Source organism: Aptenodytes patagonicus, chromosome 5 (assembly GCF_965638725.1).
Source record: "Aptenodytes patagonicus chromosome 5, bAptPat1.pri.cur, whole genome shotgun sequence".
Lineage (NCBI taxonomy): Eukaryota > Metazoa > Chordata > Aves > Sphenisciformes > Spheniscidae > Aptenodytes > Aptenodytes patagonicus.
In genome coordinates this window covers 82,381,027-82,401,554 of record NC_134953.1, presented here as the reverse complement: position 1 = coordinate 82,401,554, position 20,528 = coordinate 82,381,027, and the positions used below count along the sequence as shown (strand labels likewise).

The following is a 20,528-nucleotide window of genomic DNA, read 5'->3' as shown; positions in this document are numbered from 1 at the left end:
ACTTCAGTAGAATTTATTCCAAGGGAAATCTGTGTGATTGCAGAGGGAAGTATTACTCGAGGTCACTTACGGTAACAGAAGAGAGCTCTAACTGACGTGATTTCTGTGAACAGTCTGTGGATTAAGGTACCATTTAGTGTAACTGGTGTAGAGTTTGAGCTCATGGATTCCTGTGCTTTTGGTGTAACTCTATAGATAATGATGGATGTACTAGTCTGCACCTTGAACCAAAGCAATTTCATAAATAATGATTACTCCTGTTCTCATTTTTCAGACTTAGCAAAGCTATATAAAGTTTACAGTGTCGTTAAACAACAGGACAATACTTTGAGTACGGCTTTTGAACATAATTCTATACAAGTCAGCTATATTTTGTTTTAAATTAGCATACAACAATTGAAAATGTTTTGACCAATTCTTTTTGACCAAAAGCTACAGAGTTCCTATATGTTCCACAACCTGACCACTCCGTGTGTCACAAGGAAAACAGAAATACTTTATTTTAAGTTTTTGTGATATTCTATTTCACGTGACTTGAAATACAATAAAGATTGGGATAAACAGACTTTATGCAACACCACATCCTAGTACAGAACATTTTATAAGAGAAAAGGAATAAAGACTCCCACTGAAAAGCTGCTGGTGTCAAATAATCATTTATTCTGCTGTTGTTGACTTGCCCCTGTCTAAATGACAGGGGCTTTAGCTACCAACAGGAAACAATATTCCAACGAATGCTTGTGAAACCCTGTATAATTCTTGTCACATCAAAAGCCAGTGTGGAACTGTGTGCTTTTGGCTTTAGTGTTCTTTCTTTCTCACACATAGAGAAACAATAAATGGGGAAATATTTACGTTTATCAAGAAAGAAGGCTACTTTTTACAAACATCCTTCCCCAGCACATCAGTGGATCTTAAACTGCGTGTCTGAAGTTTGGGTGAACTTCAGGGTTGATGTCACATATCGTGCTCAAAAGCTTTTTCATCATGCTCTCCATGTTCTTGTGGTAGCTGCTAGCGAGGTTTCGGACGGTTTCTGTTGTTTGCTCTTCTATTTTAGCAGAGAGGTTACCTTGGGAGCCCATTACCTGAAAAGCAGAAGTCCTCTGAGCAAAATAAAGGGTTATATATGACTATGTTTATTGTACTTTTCTTCATCATCTAGCATAAACATAGCACAAACATGTCACAGTGGCTCCTGATGGTAAGGGTATGATCTAGGTTGAACTGTAGGCATAAAAACAGGATTAAAGGGAACTCTTTCATATGCTCATTAGCAATGGGAATCTCTCCATGTAATGAAAGTTTCCCAGCTCGCTGTGGGAACGACGTTGTACATGTTTTGTCTTTTTATATCACTCATTTTAATTTGTTTTCTATTTTAATGACTAGTCAACGAGTCAGTTCCTCACTGAGAATGAATGTGAGCATGGCTAAGGAGCAAAACATGGGAAAGCCTTCCTGACAATGCATAATTACAGTTTCAGAGTACTTGAAATGTCTTCAGCAGTTAGTGATGTATAACCCTCAACAGGCCTCAGACAAGGTCTTTTAATGTTACGTTTTCTTATCTGGCGAAATACCAGACAGCTTCTGGCACAGTTAATATCAGGACATTCGCTTAGAATTTAATTGACTCTAGGCTTGCTGAACATTTTAGCAAGGTTATGTTATAAACAGATGCACGCGTTCCAAATCTGTGACTTTGCTCCCTCCTCCCCCACTGCCCCAACATCCCTTGAATTCTTCCCTTATGGAAAAGTCCTTCAGATACCGCCAGAGAGATTGGTTTCCAGCTAAAGAATTCCATGGGGTAGAGCAGAAGACATTTCTGCATGCTGACAGAGTAAGAAAGGAATAAGTAACTTATTCTTCTTGTTCCTGCCATGGTTCTCTGGGGTGGACTAGCAGCTGAAGCTAACCTGTGATGTTAGTGGGATACCTAGAGGATGACCAGAAACAAGGGAGGAGTCATTAGCTTTATTTTCCATGTGATTTCAGCCCAACTTAGTGCTTAAAGGAAGGAAAAGCAGCTGAGTTAAGATCTTTTGCACAAATCACCTTTGCAATTCTATTTATCAGTACCTGGCAACATACTAAGAAGTTTGTCCGTAATCCAGATGTAAAACACTTTCTGATTTGGAAGAAATATAGGACGTAGACATAATTGTAAATATCGGGAAAAGATTATAGTTTTCTATAGTAACTATTTTGAGCTGGCATTTTATTTTAGCTTTTAGACAACTTGTAAGGGTCTCATGTGGGAAAGATTGTACAGCTTGGGCCAGATTTATGAAGCTGATTTTTTCCACTGGGGAAAATAACTTTCTAGAGATCCCAGATGGTTGCGTGTTATCCAGCTACTAAATACTTCTGAAAAACCTCAAGAAAAGTATTATAATTTTAAGAAGAGCCTCTGTAGACTGGGAACCTGCTCTCTCAGTTCATGCTAATACTGTAACTTGAGATCGTAGATTCTTACTCTTCTATGTATTCCCCCCCCCCGCCCCTTTCCTCCTTCTGAGTTGGAAGACCTTTTTCTTGTCAGAATGCAGACAAAGCTCTGCTTAGTCAATGATTTCTGCTGACCTTGAAGGTCTGTCCCTTATTTTGCCCATACTGGTTTTATGCCAGCGTCATTCCAAAGTCGCTAAAATGTTACATTGACTTGGAAGCCACAAAATTCAGAACTAGGCTGCACATCTCCAGAGTTCGGTGATCTCAGACCCCGAGTACAAACACCATGAGCACTAGCAAAATTGGTTTGAGATCCGGGCTTAAATTTTGTACATTTTGAAAAAAGATCTTGTGTATTGTCACTCTAACCTCAAATTAATCGTTGTTTTCTGCTGCTGCTGTTCATTCTGGACTGATGTGGACCATCTCATAGTATGAGAAAATTTTACCCTAGTTTGGATACAGCAATACAAAGTAAGAGGAGGAATAGCATTAAATGAGACTGTGACAAAGAATTAAAAATACTTATGTCCAAATACCTGAGCCATTAAACTGAACTGGGCATCAGACTTCCCTCTGCACTGGCTTAGCTGGAACTCCTGACTGCCTTCCAGGCACAGGTTAATAATGATGACATTTGTCTGGGTAGATAAATGTTCGACATAATGGGGTCAGGGAACGTGAAGGAGGACTGCAATGATCTTGTACAACATGCTGTCATTTGAGGAGCAATATGTGCTCTGTCCTGCTTGTGTGAAGTGTTCTGTCGACAAACAGTGGCCATTCCCTGCAGCTTTAATTTTGTTTGCGATGAAAAAATTGAGTTCACACCAAAGCAACATATTTTCTCTTCCGCTATTTCAGACCTAAAAAGAAGTCTGGCTTGACTGAAAAGGTGAACAAATTTTAGAGGTGTTTTTACTTTATTTTAGTGTCAGTAAACATCTGAAATTGTACATATGAGACAATTCCACCTGGCCTGGCTGTGTGACAGTGTGTCTGGGGGCTGGCAGTGTATGTTAGAGACTTTGTGTGTGTGTATCTGTTCCTAAGGCTTGTGATCTCTGCTGGAAAATGTTTTACGTGAAGTGTGACTGAATTGACAGGCTTGTAAAGCAGTTTTTATTTGACCTCTTTGGCTTTTTTTGTGGCTGCTTTTGCACGTGTAGTTTCCTTGCTTTTGCACAAAAACAAACAGGGGAAAAAACAAGAACAAAAATGTAAGAGGAAGGTCACCAAGTAAAAAGAGAACAGTTTGTGAACCTTCATGAAAATACTGCAGAAAACTGCAAGATGGCATAAATGTATAAAATGTACTATAATTCAGATATGAAAATATCAGCCAGACCACTTTTGCTATGAAAACGTAGTGAAAAACTCCAAAGTTTTGGTGATTTCAGTTAATTAAAGATGCAGTCTTTGTATGCAGTCAAAAGTCAGCTGAAGTGGAAGAGAAATAGAAAGAAAGATTTTAAATCTACGCTTTTACTGAAACATCCACCTTACTGAAACCTCCAGTTTCAAGACAGGAATGAGGTCTGCCTGGAGTTAAAGGGGGCCAAAGGTATTTTTCCTTAAGGGAGATACATCTTCAAAGGACAAGCATGAACCAAATACAGAATCTGGACAATTTTGGTGGTGAAAGTCCACAATACCGTCTACAAATGCATTGAAAGCCTGTGAAGCGGCCAAGTGAAGCATATACACATCATAGGTGATATCTCTGTGTTTAATCAGTATGATCATGTTGGTTTGCAGACGTCTCCATGTAACACTGTTTTGAAGCAATTTGTTTTAGCGTTGAGCAGGTTGACACTACAAAAGAACATATGCAGGTTTCTTTCTTACATTTGTTTGCTTGTTCCTAAATTCCTTCTCCCTCTGTAACCGGTAGTGGTCTATCTCGGCTATGGCTTCTTCTTTGGCCTGCTTCAGCCTCTTTCCCTTTCCTAATGGGGGAAGAAACAGGGATTTACATCACGCTTGTCACTGTACCCCAAAAGATGAATCTCTCTAAATCAGAGGTATTTTACATGTCATAGTAAAACGGACAAAGCTTGAGCAAAGTCAACAGCAGCTTTATTTGCACAAGAATGGTCAGAAGAACCAAAGTGATTTAGGTAGGGTGCTTTTTGATTGAAAGCCAGTCACACAAGTACCCATCTTCTGAGACCAACTCCCTGTGTGAATGCACACATCAAATGAAAAGCTTGTTGGTTTGCTAACAACAGAAGTCTTTTTCCAACTACACATTTTCTCATAACACAAATGCTTTTTTTTTTTTAATCACAGCTTGGTGTTTAAATAAATATCTATTTTTCCTTCATCAGCAATAGTAGCAGCCAGATAACAGATTTTAGTTGTCACTGATGGGAAAAGACATTATTCTGTAAAATTTGCCACATTGATTGGTTGCCAGCATCCCTTCATCCCACACCAACTGGATTCTGCTTAGAGCTGGCAGATTTCCAAAGTACTGCAAGATATGTCTTAACCACTACCAAACTGAGTGCAGCCTTCAGGCTTTGTCCTCTTCTCCCCCACCCGTTTCCACTAACATTTGTTAAATGCAGAGGCGAGTGATTAAGAGAAAAAGGTGGTCAATGATATTCTCTACCAGTGCATAGAAAATATGAAAGTGATTAAAAAGTCTTTTTTTTTTTTTTTTTCCTTTTCTTTTTAAACAGGAGGGTGATCTGTAAGGTGGCATTTTAGGCTGTAGTGGAAACTAGAGTCTTCCTCCTGAACAGGCTTGTTTACATACTTAATTTCGTTCGCTGTGAATAGTTACTTTGTCTTAGGTAAAATGCTAAGGGTTTGTCAAATCAAGCCCACATAAGTCAGTGCAGGACTGGGCATAAGGTAGTTCCTGGGTCTAGCAGGGACGTTATGTAAAGGATAGGAGTAAAAGGTTTGATGGGAATATGATGCTTAAGTTTTTACATGAAGCAAGTGTTGAACGTGTCATAACCACCCCACGGTGATGCTTCTCTGTCTGTCTGTTTTGTGTAAAGTCGGTAAAGTTGCATGGATCCCCACAGGACTCTGCTATGCTACTTTGTGAGGAAAAAGTCACTTTCTAACTGCTGGGGCTGTAAACCTCTTGCATTGAAAGTTGATATGCTATACTTGAGACACCTGGGCTGATGCTGATTTTTGGGGTCTCTTTCTGCTGTACAGCTAGAATTTTAGGAGTGGGAGGGGATAAGCTTGCTCCCTTTTCTTAATGGGAGAAATGTCTTCAATGGCTGAAAAAGCTGTTGTTTAGTTGCTTAAATTAGGATATCACAAGAATGAGAGAGTGGAGGCTAGGCAACTGAAAAAGGCATCTTGATGGGATGCGTGAAACAGCCATTTATTTATTTACTTATTGTAACCACATACTTAATATTGATGAGCAATATGAATACTTTTGTAAGTTTTGGTTTGTTCAGGGTTTTTTGGGTTTTTTTTTGGTTTTTTTTAAGTCTTCCAATTCAAGCACAAAAGTTGAAAACTACCTTTTCTGAAATCCTAAGGAACATTGTCCAGCTAGGCTAGAAAGACGAGCATTAGTATTTCTGATTTATTTTCTCCAGGCTGCTACATTGGATTGGTTACACCTGTGCTGGGCTTCTGAAGCTTTATCAGGTGTGGCACATAGCAATCTGCTTCCACTGAGCATGGCACAATGAGGAAGCTGAATCTTGGGAGGAAGACTGTTGGTTTTGATACATCTGAGATTCAACAAAAGCCTGGGTAAAATGCCTGATCCAGCAGTAAATTATTTGCCCAGTTGACGGCTCCTTCTGAAGTCATTATCTGCAGATGGGTGAGTAGAAGCAGAGAGATGCCTGAAATGTGAATTTCCTTTTAAAGTCTTGATTCCTGGACTGTTAGATTTTGTGGGTGTGCTTACTGTGGGACCTGGGGTGCGTGATTGTATAAAGGCTGTTTACAGGAAGGAGCAACCTGGTGAGGAACCAGATAGCTTTACTGACTCTCAGTTAATCAGTGCAGTGCTCTCTTGTGTAGTTAATTATACTTCTCAGAGTCCTTTTACCACCAAGGCACTCTGCTCATGTACAAAGGGGCAGAGAGGCAGTTTAAAACCTAGCATGTACTTTCCCAGAGTTTGTATTTGCTTGATAAGGGCTGATTCCCTCAGCTTCTGCTGAAGACTCACTCTATGAAGTCTTGGGACCAGCATGCATGAAATGACAGATTTGTGTAAGAGCCTGTCATCAGTCTGGACAACAAAATTTGGAACCAGGTTTAGATCTGTATTTTGAAGTTTCCCTTATTCTCCTCTCCAAATTTGTAGCTGATCAGCCTTTTATAGAGTTTTCCTCTAGGAGCGGAGCGGGGGGGTGATTCTCTGGAGCTGGAAGTCGGGGGGAGCGACTATGATGAAGCTCTGCCAATTTCACCAGCTGAGGAACTGGATCTCTATAGCAAATTAAATTATTTCAAAATCAGTGGGATTTTAATTTCAAATTCCATCTGGGGGGCCATCTGTAGTAAATATGTTGCATATTTGGCCACCAGATAGATAAATAAATCCATTTAAAATGCACAAAATGGAAAGAGATTAACTGTAAAACAACAGTTCATTTGCCTCTGACAATATAGCTAGCGAACCAAAAAGTATATATATACATACATGTCAGCTCTTGACAGTGCACTGGAGTAAGCACAATAGATAGGGTGTCACCGTAGGGTGGCAGCCATTTCATTTTTCCATGATGCCTTTAGGATTGGCACAGCAGGAACCTGCTGCTTCCTATTTAATTAAGTGGAAAAGCTGTGAGTAAATTACTGCTAGTTCAACAACGTTGTGGACAGAATCGGCAACTGCCAACATATGCGATAGTGCATATGCTGCACCTGATTAAGTTAAGCAGAAACTAGAGCTTAACCTGCTGTTTCACTAGAGACAAACCAAAATTAATTAATCAGTCTGTTATTAACCACTTGTCTGCTACCTTAGTTGTGCAATATGGGGTTACCTTTTCAAAGCCTTACTGATCTTTTGGGTGGGATTCTCTGCAGAGCACGGCCGAGCCGAGATCAAACCTTACACATTGAAGGGTGGCAGAGCATTGGAATTCAGCCAAGATCATGCAAAAAGAGGGCAAGAAATACAGGAGGATGGGCAAACCAACCTGTCCCTACAGCATTTCCTCTAGGATCATAAAGGTGAGGTACAGAAAGCCCCAAGTCTGAAGAGACTTTTGCCCCAAAGGACATGCTGCGGGGGCCAGGTTTGCTGCTGCCCCTTTGTCCCTCCTTCCCATCCTTGAAGACGGGGAGCAGCAAAGCAGCTGTGCTACGCCTGGTTTCCTTGTCTGCTGTTGTCCATGATTATGGTAGCTGACAGCCTATAAATTTCCAGGCATCGTGTTAAATTGGCCAAATCTTAACCAACTTTCTGTTACAAGTCAGCCCCATATTAGATTTTCTTACCTAACTTGGGAAGGCATTATTAGCATGGAGAAAGGTTGTATTCTTCTTTCTAGGTATTTCTGTGATGTTAATGAAATACCTAGATCTGGTTAGATCCAAAAGAATGGGTGAGGTTTTTTAGGTTGTTGGGGGGTTTTAGATCTTGCAAGAAAAAGACAGTAGAAAGCAAAAATGTTGCATTTTAATTTGCTCAAACACTAAGTTATCTTACTTTCCAAAAACTGCCATGGTAAAATTGGCTTTCTGTTTTCAAACATATTATCTAGGCTTCTAGCTCAATTTCTGCATAGAAATCATGTAATATGAAGAAGTTGCCAAAAATTAATCATATTTTCTTTAAATAGGACCATTTCAGTTGTCTTCAAGAGTGTTAAATTGTCTGCAAAATGGGATTTAGGGATGCTCATTTTGAGAAGACTGTTTTGCACTTTTAATAAAATACAATAGAAGCAGCTGATCAGTATGTATAGCTTTTTCAGTGGATAAAATATGTCCTGGATATTATCCAAGAGAGCACTATAGATAAGATATTGTAAACAGAATTATATTTTGATTAATATTTGTTTTTAATCTGATTTCCTGAAATCTTTTGTCTGAGTTTTCATTTTATTAGGTACTAGAAATTCAAGCCAAGATATAAAAATCTATAGGAAAACAAGTTTTGCTAAAACCAGTATTCATGACACATTTGTTTCCCTTGTTTTATCCAAAAGGATCTTCGGGAATTGATGTCTTGGCTCTGACAATGCTGAGTTATTTCTGGGATCCAAATGACGCTTAAAGCAAAAATGATAGATAAAGCAGTGCTGTGTATAAAAGGCCAAAGGATTGCAGACTGTTTTGGTTTGTGTTTAATCAATTTAATAGTTGCAGCCTTGCATGTGTGCATTTACCAACAAACTATTAATAATTTGTCAGGTATAAATGACATCAGCCAATGATACAGTAAAGATATTGCAAGCCAGGATAAAGGGTATTGAGCAAGAAGTATGAAAAAGCATGTACAGAGGAGCTTTAGCACTATATTTTTGCTTTGCTTCATGTCTATAAATATAACTTTATTTGTTTGCTAATTTTTCAGTTATCCAAAGTGGATTTTGCATTACAAACAGCTGCATACATCAGCAAAAACTAGGCCCATTATCTGTTTAGGTACGACACGATGTGTGTTCATGCTACATTTTGGTCCGGTTATGTGAGTATCAACTGTAAACACTGAAGGGTTTGCATAAGGGTAGTTTTGCTAATCACATTTCCTTGAAAATGGCTTTTCCTGGTTGTGTCCCATGAATGATCTGCCTTTCATTCTTCTCGCGTTACAGCGTAAATAGAAGAGTCGGACTCATTCGTATAGTGGTGTTGTGCAATGGCTGTTTGCGGTGACAAAGGAGGTCATACCTACAGTTTAGCAGGGACGGGACTGCATTAGCACTCGCTGGACGGGTTCATTGCTTTCACCTGCAGCCCAGATCCGCAGCGTGCCAGGCCCCGAGCAGAAGCTGCTGATCTGAGCTGGTACCAGGTGGATCTGGGCTGGTGTTTCCTGCAGTGAAGCAGCATGTCCTCGCCTTGTTTCTCCGAATTGTGTGTGCACAGGTTAGCTGACTGCACTGGATAAATTGGTTGCGTTTTGTGTATTTCCTTTTATCTTAGTTTTTACGCTCAGAGACGAACTATGCAATCCTTTACACTGATCTAGCTGCAGAATCACTCTGGGGAAGAGACTGCTTGAGTTATTCTGACTTGGCATAACCAGATTTGGCACAAAAAGAATCCCTCTTGTCCTTGTCCCACAGTATTTAAGTTATGCTGGTATAGTTAGGTATCTAAGGTGGTGTAGTGACATTGCTATGAAAAATATTGAAATTAAGGACAATGTGGAAATTTTAAAATTTTTATTTTGTCGCTTCACTGCAAACCTATTGTAATATTGAATAGAATAATGATTTTCTAGGTATAATTATTCTGTTAGATTAGCTATAATGCTTAGTTTAGCACAAAATCCAGGAGCAGTCCTTAGAAAAACCTGAATCAGAAACATTAAGGCCTGACCTTGGTTGTGTGATCCATGAGATCTAAAATTCACAAGAGCTTTGCTGTTTGTACCCTAGTAGAAACTGTTGGCAGTATTTAATATGCACAAAAGGGTCCACCAAAGTCTTTAGGCTATAGACAAATATGCCACGTCAGCAGTTATTTGAACTTTTTGCCCTTGATCTGCTATACCTAGGAATAAAATCTCTTAGAAATGCTTGAGGTTTTTCATGGGATTGCACAGAGCTGCTGAGGCTGGAAGGGGCCTCTGGGGTCCGCTCCAACCCCCTGCTCAGAGCAGGCTCAGCAAGGGCAGCTTGATCGGGGCCATATCCAGTGGGGTTTGAATGTCTCAGGATAGGGACTCCACAGCCTCTCTGGGCAGCCTGTTCCCGGGTTTGACCTCCCTCACAGTTACAGAGTTGTTTTCTTACATTTAAATTTATGCTATTGTCTCTTGCCCTTTCCATGGATACTACTGGAAAGAGTCTGGCTCTGTCGTCTTTACTCCTCTCCTGTCTCTTCCCCCCCCCCACCTGATTTTTATGTATGAGAAATTTTTATTTTCCTTCATAATTTTTATAAAGGCAAAAAAATGTTTGGCTTTAAAAGTAATAGAGAAGAAAGTTGTACTGATGAAATATTTTTACTCTAAATATTTTTACTGATAGCAAAATTCTTAATAGCTGTTTTTCTGTAGCTGCTGAATAACTCCTACCTCAACACTAATACACTGGTAGCTGTAGGCAGTGGTTTGTCAAGTTTCTGACTTAGAGGTGTCTGGAAGATACTTTATCTGAAGAAGCCCTGTGCTTATCACAAGCACTCTGTGTGGGGCTGAGGTGATGACAGAGGTGTGTGTGTTTTGCAGAGTAGAGTAAATGCACCTATAACAATGTCTGGATTTCGCAAGACAGTTGTCTTCGGTCATTACTTTTATGTTATAATGATGCTTTTTGTTTTTTGAGTTTCTTAATTTATGAAACCTCTTTTTAACTAGCTGTTTTAGAAAAAGCCAATCTGACTTTTCTGGTTTTAAAAACAAAAGCAAACCAAACAAAACCAAAAAAATCAAAACCAAAAGTAAAGGGTAATGAACATCAAGTTATCATAGCTAGAGGCCTGATTCTGCAGCCTGTGTTCAGACCAAACCCCCACTCCTTCCACTGGGGGCTGTGCCTTTCCAAACCACATGCTTTCTTGCTTCTTGCTCAGGGGAACAGCGTGTTTCCCCTGCCCTACGCGGGCAGGGAAGAACCATCCCACTTAGAGCTGGGTTTGGCTATATAAGGGTTGAATCACTTAATTATTCTTTGCTTTCAGGCTGGGAGCAGCAACCCTGCACACCTTTTTGTGAGGCTTCTCTTTCATGAAGAGGGGAGATATTCCACGCCCACCCCCCCACCCCGTTGCCTCTGCAAGGCACAGGCGGTGGCTGGGTGCTCAGGGAAGGGGTATTGCCTTCCTACTTATTTTCTGAGTGCTGTTGTACAAATTAACATGTCGCACTAATAAGTAATGAACACACAGCAATGCTGATTTCTGCGTAGAAGGGATATAGGAACTACACAAATTATTTTTGTTTAGCTTCTATTTCTCCATGGAAAACAAAATATATTCCTTCATCATACTCTTGCAGCACGACATCATCCTCATGCATGTTAGTTGAGTCCTGCAGGACAACGTTTCCTGCTGCTGGTTTCTAAATCAAGATAACTCCGTGAAACAGTATTAATGTTTCACTAGTAATGCAGGTCAGTGACTCATGTGTTGGTACCTATGTTCAGGAGAATAAGGTCACCATATTTTGCATTAAATCACTGGGAAATGAATGCAGAAAATGAAGGAAATAGACAATGGAAAGACTGCCAGGAGAATTATTTCTTTGATTGAAATTATTCTAGCAGATACCTTCATTTTTATGTTTGCTATTATTACTTTTTTGCTTATATTTGACTAGAATAAAAATATATGAATTTATTATTATTGGATACCTACACATGCTTTGCCCTGGGCACTTAGGCATTCAGCAAACAAGACGTTTATTTTAAATTGAACATTTAATCACTTGCTGATTGCTTGTACCATGTAATAAGACTTACAGGAATGACCTATCACAGTACTGACAGTTCTTGTGTTTGTACTGTGACGTTCATTACTGTCATTGTGCTGGTCTCCCTTTGTTTTCACGTAATGTTTTTGAAGCCCAGCTGAGATTAGAAGGCAAGTTACTAGATTTTGTAAGTAGAGGAACACTAAAAAACTTATACAAGACCTATAAAGAGAAATAGAGAGTTTGGAGTCTGGTCCTCCAGAGCTGGCAGCCAGAGGCGTGTAGGCTTCTAGTTTAAATACCTAAGGAAGGCTGTAATGACATTATTGGCATTGAGATAAAGCAAGAATAAATCTAGCTGACAGGATGAATATAACAAAGAAAACCTTGTTTAATGTAATAAGCACGTGCGCACGCGCACACACAAGCACACACGCGCGCACAGAATTTTAAGCAAACTCTGAATGTTCAGGTTTGGTTAAATGCCTGGCTGCAGTCAAGGCACAGCACTAATGCAAGTGAGGAGAAAGAATAGGAGCAGCACAGCTGTGATGTATACAGATGGAATAATGTTGTTTTTCTGTGAGCCACAGTAATTCTGAAGAGCTTACAGTAGAAGAGTTCAGTAAAACCAGAGCAGCTACTCACTTTTTTTGGCTTCCTCCAGTTTGTCCTTGGCACGTTTTTCTGCCTGCAGAAGCTGCTGGATTCCCTGAGACTGGCTGGTCATGCTGATTGCTGAGGCCGGTGCACTTCTGTGGGGACCGGAGTTTGGAGGGAGTTTTATACAGCCGGCCGGTTCTTCCTTGTGCTTTTTGTTCAGTCTGTTATTACAACAGCCTTCCAGATGGCGCCGAACCAGCCGGCTCTGCCTGGATTGCTGCTGGGCAAAAAGGCCTGCTAGTGTAATCAGAAAAACACAGCAGCGAGGTTGAAAGGAACGTTCTCCCCTCCTCAGGGTCACCGACAAGCTGAAGTGTCCGATTAACACACTGGGAAAAGAAGAGAAGAGCACTCCAAGTGGCTTGTAGTTTAATGGGGATTTTTTTTTTTTTTTTTTTAAATCTTCTGTTGTTGAAGCAGAATATAATTAACCTTGTCAGAGGAACTGAGGAAAAAAAATTGTTTCTTGGAATTTCCTTTTAATAAAACTTCCTATGAATATGAAGAATCAGACTCAGTCAACAAGTAGTTTTGGTTGAACACAGTGAACTGGTTCTAGGCTTCTGTTTGGTGTTGCTTTTTAACGTTATTCATTAGATTTTTTTTCACTTTAAAAAAAATCTTCATTGGAAATGAATTCATCGGGGACTAAAGTTTAAAAAAGCATGTGGTGGTTGAGGTGTGCTCTGTGTTTTAATCTGCCATGAGGGGGATGAGCGCTGTGGTGGGAAACTGTAGGATTAGCTCTAAGATACAGACTCTGGGAAGGTATGACTGGTGGTCTAGGTCTTACTTTCAAGTCCCACTGCCACACACAACAGTCAAACGAACATGTGAGCGTGGCTGTAGATGCACATCCCGTTCCCTACGGTAGGAAAGAGTGTCTTGTGAGCTACTGCATGAATGAACAGCACATTCATATTTTGAATCCTTATAAAAAACCCACAACTGTCAAAGGTACTTCAGCCATTGCACAGGATGGGGACATGTCAAGACTTATAATTATAATAGACTTTTATTTTTTTAAATACTTCATAGTATGAGTAAAGCATACTTATTGCAAGTTCTTCTGACACAGTTGTGTCAGGACCAGAGATCACCTTCTGATGTAAATGGGTTTTTCTGGCTGCAGTTATACACACACACGTGTGTGTGTATATATATTTATACATATATGTATATATATGATTTATGCATATATATTATAAAATACATATATATATATATATAAAAATAATTTGGTGCTCGCTGCTAATGGCCCGCGCTGTAGGGCCCTTTCCTTTCTGGGGCTTCCTAGGGCAGCTGTGCCATGCTACTTGCTCGCCGAAAGGCTGTAACCTGGTCCTTATGAGGAAATGTGTACTGTTGTTATGAAGCATCCCCCCCGTCCCCCTCACCCTCCCAAATAGCTGCAGGCTTGAGGGGAAAATGGAGGGAGAATCTCTTGCCCTGTTACTGTCTTCAGCTGTGCTCTGAATGACAGTAGCACTGAGACTTTGAAAAGGAAGTTGGGTTTTTTTTTTCTGATTTGTGATATCGCGGAGTCAAATTCCACCCAGGCTCCCTCTCGGGAAAATGCCTATTTCTTACAGCATATTAGTCACCGAGTTTCTTCCTCCATCCAGAAACCGTGCGAGATGCCTCCTCCTCTCCAGTGCTGAAATCAGAGATCTGCTCTAGCTGCAAGAGAGCAGACATGGCGCTATTCTTACAAGATTTTAATGCATAGCCATGAAGTTTACTTTATTCAGACATATAAGAGGAAGTTACGATCAATTGTACAGAAAATGTAGAAACTGTAGGGTTAGGAAGCCTGTTGTACCACTGGGGCTCAGCTCCAAATGATCTGACCAGCAAAGAAAAGCAGAAGTGGAAAATAAAAGTAAAAAATGAAGAGATTTGGTTTACTTGGGGCAGGAAACTTGGGCTCAGAACTTTAAAGCAGTAGTCACTTAAAAATTAAATAGGAAGCGGAAATGTCAGGCTTGTCTCAGACATCAAAAGTGTATTCCAGGTAAAGGGTCTTGTCAAGCAAATCTCATTGCTACAAGAAATGTTACAAAACTGCTAGCAAACTAAACTGTTTCAGAGTCTCTGGACTTGGCTGAAAGCACCAGGGGTCAGACCCTTTGATTTTTCAGAGCAGTTCTCAATGCTGTAATTATGTTACGTGGGCCTCAGTAATGATCTGAATTTTGATATTTACAATCTGTTAATTTTAATTAATATTTCACAGAAAATATTTCTATATGATGAATTTTTATGGAAGAAATCCACCCTTGAACAGATTACAAAGTTCTTCCATTGTTAAAAAATTCATATATTTCTTAACCAGATCATTTGAGCTGCAGATGTCACAGTTCACCTATTTCAGCGTTTTTCTGAATAATAATTAAAAAAATCTCAGTTTATAATTTTCCTTACAGTTAGTTCATATACAGTGTGGTGGCATGCCATGCTGGCACTCCTCACGGCATCAGGCAGGTACTGGTACACCTCTGCAGGGGAGATGATGATCATTTGTTTTGGCTGGTGCTTATACACATTTTGTTAGACTCCACACAAGTACTGCCACGTAGAACTAATTTCAAAGCTTGTCTGATGACGACGGTGATGATCTCAGACTATGTTGACATGGCACCTCTGTGTATCCCGCTTCGTGGATAATTCATTAAAATAAAGTAGGTTAAGCCACCAACTGACCGAACAGGCTCCTACTTCATCACACAAGCTAATAAGAAACTTCTCTGTGTCGTAGTCACTGGCTTTCTTTCCAAGTCAGCTCCAGACTCACTTAATTAAAGAAGAGAAGCCGATGTGGTGACTGGTGATGGGGGGGGGGGGAGAGGAGAGGTGTTACCAGAGGAAGAGAGGGCAAAGAGAAGTTTTTTTTGTTTGTTTTGTTTTAAAACTTCCCCCTTTTCTTCTCAGCATTTCATCCAGCTATTTTGGTCCCCAGAATTTCCTGAGCCTTTTTTAGTTATCCCCACCGACAGAAAGGGAAAAATGGGCTCAGTTCTGGCATTCTTGCTCCCCCAAAGCAAAGCCGTGCAGCAAGGAAATGAAAAGTCTTACAAGGGATGAGAGACCCTGCTGAGCTCCCCCTGCTTGTCCGCTGCTTAACCAGGAACAACGCTCTAAATCAGGCATTTCTAGTTTAGACGGAGGCTGTGCAGCTGCTGTCTTCTCTCTGCAGTGGGACGGTCAGGGCCAGTGGTTAAGTTCACCCCAGGTAGTTCAGATTATTTTATTTGGAAAAAAATCTGCTTGCTGTTGCTCAGATTGAGCCTTACCTAGCATGAATATAACAACTTCTCAGTCTATCTACCACTGAGCAGTGAAGGCAGTGCTGTGGCATCCTTTTTTTGTGGTTTAAGTGTGCACAGGCTCTTCGGTATGTAGGAGGGCAGCAGGCAGAGTTTCCGCTGAAATGTGTTTACGTTGAAGGTCTCCCATGCATTGTATCTGTGGCTGTATTTCCCAAAGCACACACTTTTTTTATTAATCACTTTTTTTATTATTAAAAATATTCTTTCCAAATAAGCTGCTATGACTACTAAGGAGTACGCTTTGTTCAGGCTACAGCTTCAAAGCAGCGACATTGATTCAATGATAAAGCATTAAAATCAGCAGCACGTCAGGCAGGGCAGCTGCTGCGGATGCTTTTGTGTGTCAGTGTGTGCCTTTTGTTTTGTTGCTCTAGAAAGGCCTAAGTAAGGAAAAGCAGGGTGCACACCTGCATAGCTTCCTACATCACGATGGGGACTGCTTTTCTGATGAAAATGGAGCAAGGTCTATCATGTTGAGAAAGAGCAGTGGGCTCCTGTCAGCGTTAATGTCAAAAGGTCTTTGTGCATGAATTAAAATGTATGCAGTGAAAACCATCACACGTTTCTCAAAATTGTGGCCTTTTCTCTCTGAATTCAACAACCGTGTTTGCTTATATTAAAAGAAAAATACTTATGAACTTTGTACTGAAGTTGTAATTATGTCTGCAAGCTGGGATTCTCACTACAGTGTTTTCTGACAGTGACGTTCTCGCTCTGTTGACATCAGCGCAGTTGACCTCAGCAGCCTGAATGTAACCCAGAGGCCTGAAAAATATGGAAACAAATAGGTAAGCAAAGATAAATAAATATTAAAATATTGCCGGGGTGGGTTGCTGCCATACCGTCTGGGTGAGCTTATTAACTGCTGGCCAAGTCTGTCGACACAGCCCCAGCTTCAGCTGGCGTAGCAGTCTGCCTACCGTGTATTGAACACCTACCTGTGAACCAACTCAGATTTTTTTCGTAAATTTGGCTTGTGTCTAGATATCAGTAATTATGTTTGCAACTATAGTTGGTTTAGCATTCAGAGAAAGCCAGTGTGAGCTCTGTATTTAATTATTTTTTCTAAAAACCTCTTTAACTCCCAGGAGAAAAATTAAGAAAAAAACCGTATCCTTTTGTTTTTCACTACCCATGTGATAATTCAGGTAAAGTAAATAATTAAAAAAAAAAAAAAAGCCCCCCCCCCCCCCAAGCCATAGTCTCTAAAACTTCCAGGTTGATTTATAACTTGACCATCAGCATTGTTGTAATTATTTCCTATTCTCAGCCAGCAAGTAAGCCCCCACCCAGCAGATTGCTTGCTCCCCCACAGTGGCATGGGGGAGAGAATCAAAAGAGCAAAAGCGAAAAAACTTGTGGGTCAAGATAAAAACAGTTTAAAAAGTGAAGGGAAGGGGCAGGGGGAGGCGAAGTGATGCAAAGGCAGTCACTCATCACTTCCCACAAGCAGACCCATGCCCAGTCAGCCTCCAAATAGTGGCTACTTTGGAAAGACCAAATCCCCAGTTTTATTGCTGAGCCTGGCATTACGTGGCATGCAATATCCCTTTGGTCAGGCTGGGTTGCTGTCCTGGCTGTGTTCCCTCCCAGCCTCTTGCCCACCCCAGCCTGCTCCCTGGGGGGGGACAGAGTAAGGAACAGAGAAAGCCTTGACACCCTGCAAGCACTGTTCAGCGACACCTAAAACATCGGTGCGCTATCAACACAACTTTAGTCACAAACCCACAACGTGTGGGCTGCGATGAAGCAATTAACTCCATCCCAGCCAGACCCAGCATGCAATGTTTCATTTCAAATAATGTTTCCTCTTTTTTCTTTTCCCAGTGCAGCCCTTTCCTATCTTCTTTCCCACACTTCTGCACAAAGAGCATTGCTCTTCCCTTATTACATCCTCTCGATGATTTTTAGCATTGCTGCCTTCCCCAAAAGAAGTTTGCAGCCTCACCAGTGTATGTGTGCAGGCAGGGAGGGGAGGGGAAGTGGGGACTCATGCAAGTAAATTATGAACTTTGTAGGCTAACCAACAACTCGCATCCATTTCACAGCTCAACATTGACTTGAAGAAAACCAAGTGTAGTATATCAGAAAATTTCAGTGCTGTCTCAAATTAGATTTACCAAGGTCAACAAAGATACCACAAAGAAAAATAGTTCAACTTTGCAGCCTAGAGGAACTGAACCTGTAGTCCTCTGTACTGTACTTATGTGCTGCTGCTTTGAACATAGCTCAAGGTCGTTTAACCAATTTGCTGACCTTTGACAAAATCCTAATTTTCTACTCAGTCATTTCATTGTATTTCATTCCAGCTCTGAGCAACACCAGTTTAAACTGAAAGTGAATAAAAGGAATAAGAAGAATTTCCTTTCTTCTAGTGAAAATATTAATACTACAATAGGAAGAAGGAAAGCTTTTTTCTTTTTTAGCCCTCATAAAGCAAGTGATTATTTGGAAAGGTAAGACTCAAAACCTGGGGTGGAAAAATGACGAATACTGGCATTTAAGTATGGCATTTAAGACCATACACTGGTCTTTAAGACCAGGGTAGACGTTGCCTTAGCTAACCTAGTCCCTGTAAAATTTCCTGACATTATTCCTGATACAATTATGAAGGTGATGGGGGTGCTTTTCTCCGTATTTTGTAAGACCTGCTTTTGAATTAGTGTTCCTAATACAAGAAATGTGTACATGTACTTACGTTAGTACACGTGTATGTACACAAGCATGTGTTTGTGCACTGATATTTAAAATTTCTCTTTCTTCACTTTCCAGTGCCTTCTAGGATTTTTGATTTAATTAAAAAAAAAAAAAAAATACAACTTGCCCTCCCTTCATAAAAGCAATCGGAACATTAACTAATTTTAGCCTGTTCACCACTTTACATCATGTCTCTGGTATTTCTGTTCTCTGTTTCTCTCGCTCCTCATGTGGCTGCGAGAATACCAAGTCTTGCATGTCAGGCAGTTCCTCATCTGAAAGGGGGAAGGACTTTTCTTGTCAAGCCTTCATGCAGTAAACACACTTTTTTTTTTTTTTTTGAATGTGCTATAACTGTGCTTAGTTTAGCTAAGCTCTGAAATTACTTGCAAGTGAAGTGTTTGGAAGAAAAGCAAAACTAATGGTGAGTTTCGACCTTTTTTCCAAGCCTTTAAGAGGGACAAAGATATGAGATCCATATCAGCAAGGAGATGTATCTAAGGCCTTCCTGATAGATTTTCCTTATATTTTCAGGGCTGCCACTGCAAAAATTGGATCAGATTATTTTCTCTAAGCCAGCTCTGGTGAATATTTTGGGCAATAGCATGATGTGTCATCAACTGGTCAGTGTTTCTAATCCAGTACTATCATTTTAAAGCATTACTTTATGCATATAGTACTCTTTATGATGCAAATACGATGGCAGAACTTGTAAAGGAAAACACGGGAACCAGTGTTTTATGAACTGGTTAATAAGATTAACCAGTTAATCAGAGAGTTAGAGCTAGCTAATGCTTACAGCTGACAGAAAAGCAGCACTGTGCACAGGTGTGAGGCCTTGTACACTGAAGGAAGCCATCGCCGCTGGATCCAAAGGCCACCACGTAGATTATCTGCTCCCGGTTAAACGCAGGAGACGACCAGTCTCACAGTAAAGCTTGGGGCCCAGCGGAGACCCCCCTTCTTGAGCTACTTGTGCCTCCCACAGGCCCGTTGCTAGGCTGCCTGCTAGTAAGGCATTGAGCTGCCGGGCTAACCCGATGGGGAGGAAGACGTGAGGGAGCAAGACATGGGGTTATGGGCCTGGTTTGAGGTAGTGGGATTGGGATAGGAAGATGAAGCTGGCGGGAGCCACCTGCAGAGAAGTTGGGGCCCTCATAACACCCTTTCAGAGGAAGGGTGAGACTCGGCTTTAAACTTTGCTTTTGTCCCAGTGTTGTTTGAGATTGTCCTTTGTGTGGGATGGAAAATAACAGGAGTGGTGACCCAGACATAGGTCAAAGATGATGTGCATCATTGTCCTGGAAGTGTAATAGTCTGAAGAGGTGCGTTTCTGACAGGAATTGTGCTCTTAATGGTGGATCTTGGAGCAGGGGCCACCGTGGCGGAGCTCCTCGTATGTCTCCCTCACAGCTCCTGTGTGGAGATGTTGGCTCTGTATTTCTGTGGTTATTGCACAGAAGTTTTAGGGGTTAAACTTTGCCTGGGAGATGCAAAGAACAAAGAGGAACAAAGTATTGTACAGCAGGAACATTTTGGAATTTCCTCATCTACCCACAGGGAGTATTTTCTGGCCCTGCGAAGAGCCACGAGATTTCTGGTATCACGCAGCATTTTCAAGGGGAGTGTCTGACCACCTATCTGTGCTGTTCTGAAGTCATCACAAGAACAAAGCAGATGAAATTTTTTTTATTATTATTTATATTTTTAATATAAAATGGAATTTCATTACCATGCAGTTAATGTTAATATGAAAAGTTTTCGCTAGTAAATATATGGTCAGACAGGAGCTGCTGGAAACGACAATATAGACAAATTTTTATCAATTTGGTTATTCTGAGCAGCTGCCT

General features: G+C 40.7%; 1 protein-coding gene across 1 annotated transcript; it reads right to left on the bottom strand.

Annotated features, from left to right (window-relative positions):
* Nucleotides 1–640: 640 nt before the first annotated feature.
* ATP6V1G3 (ATPase H+ transporting V1 subunit G3) lies at nt 641–12,915 on the bottom strand. Its single transcript, XM_076337975.1, has 3 exons — nt 12,638–12,915; nt 4,306–4,406; nt 641–1,088 (listed from the first exon to the last, which is right to left on the bottom strand). The coding sequence occupies exons 1-3, from the start codon at nt 12,717–12,719 to the stop codon at nt 915–917; spliced, it is 357 nt and encodes a 118-aa protein (XP_076194090.1). The 5' UTR covers nt 12,720–12,915; the 3' UTR covers nt 641–914.
* Nucleotides 12,916–20,528: the final 7,613 nt, after the last annotated feature.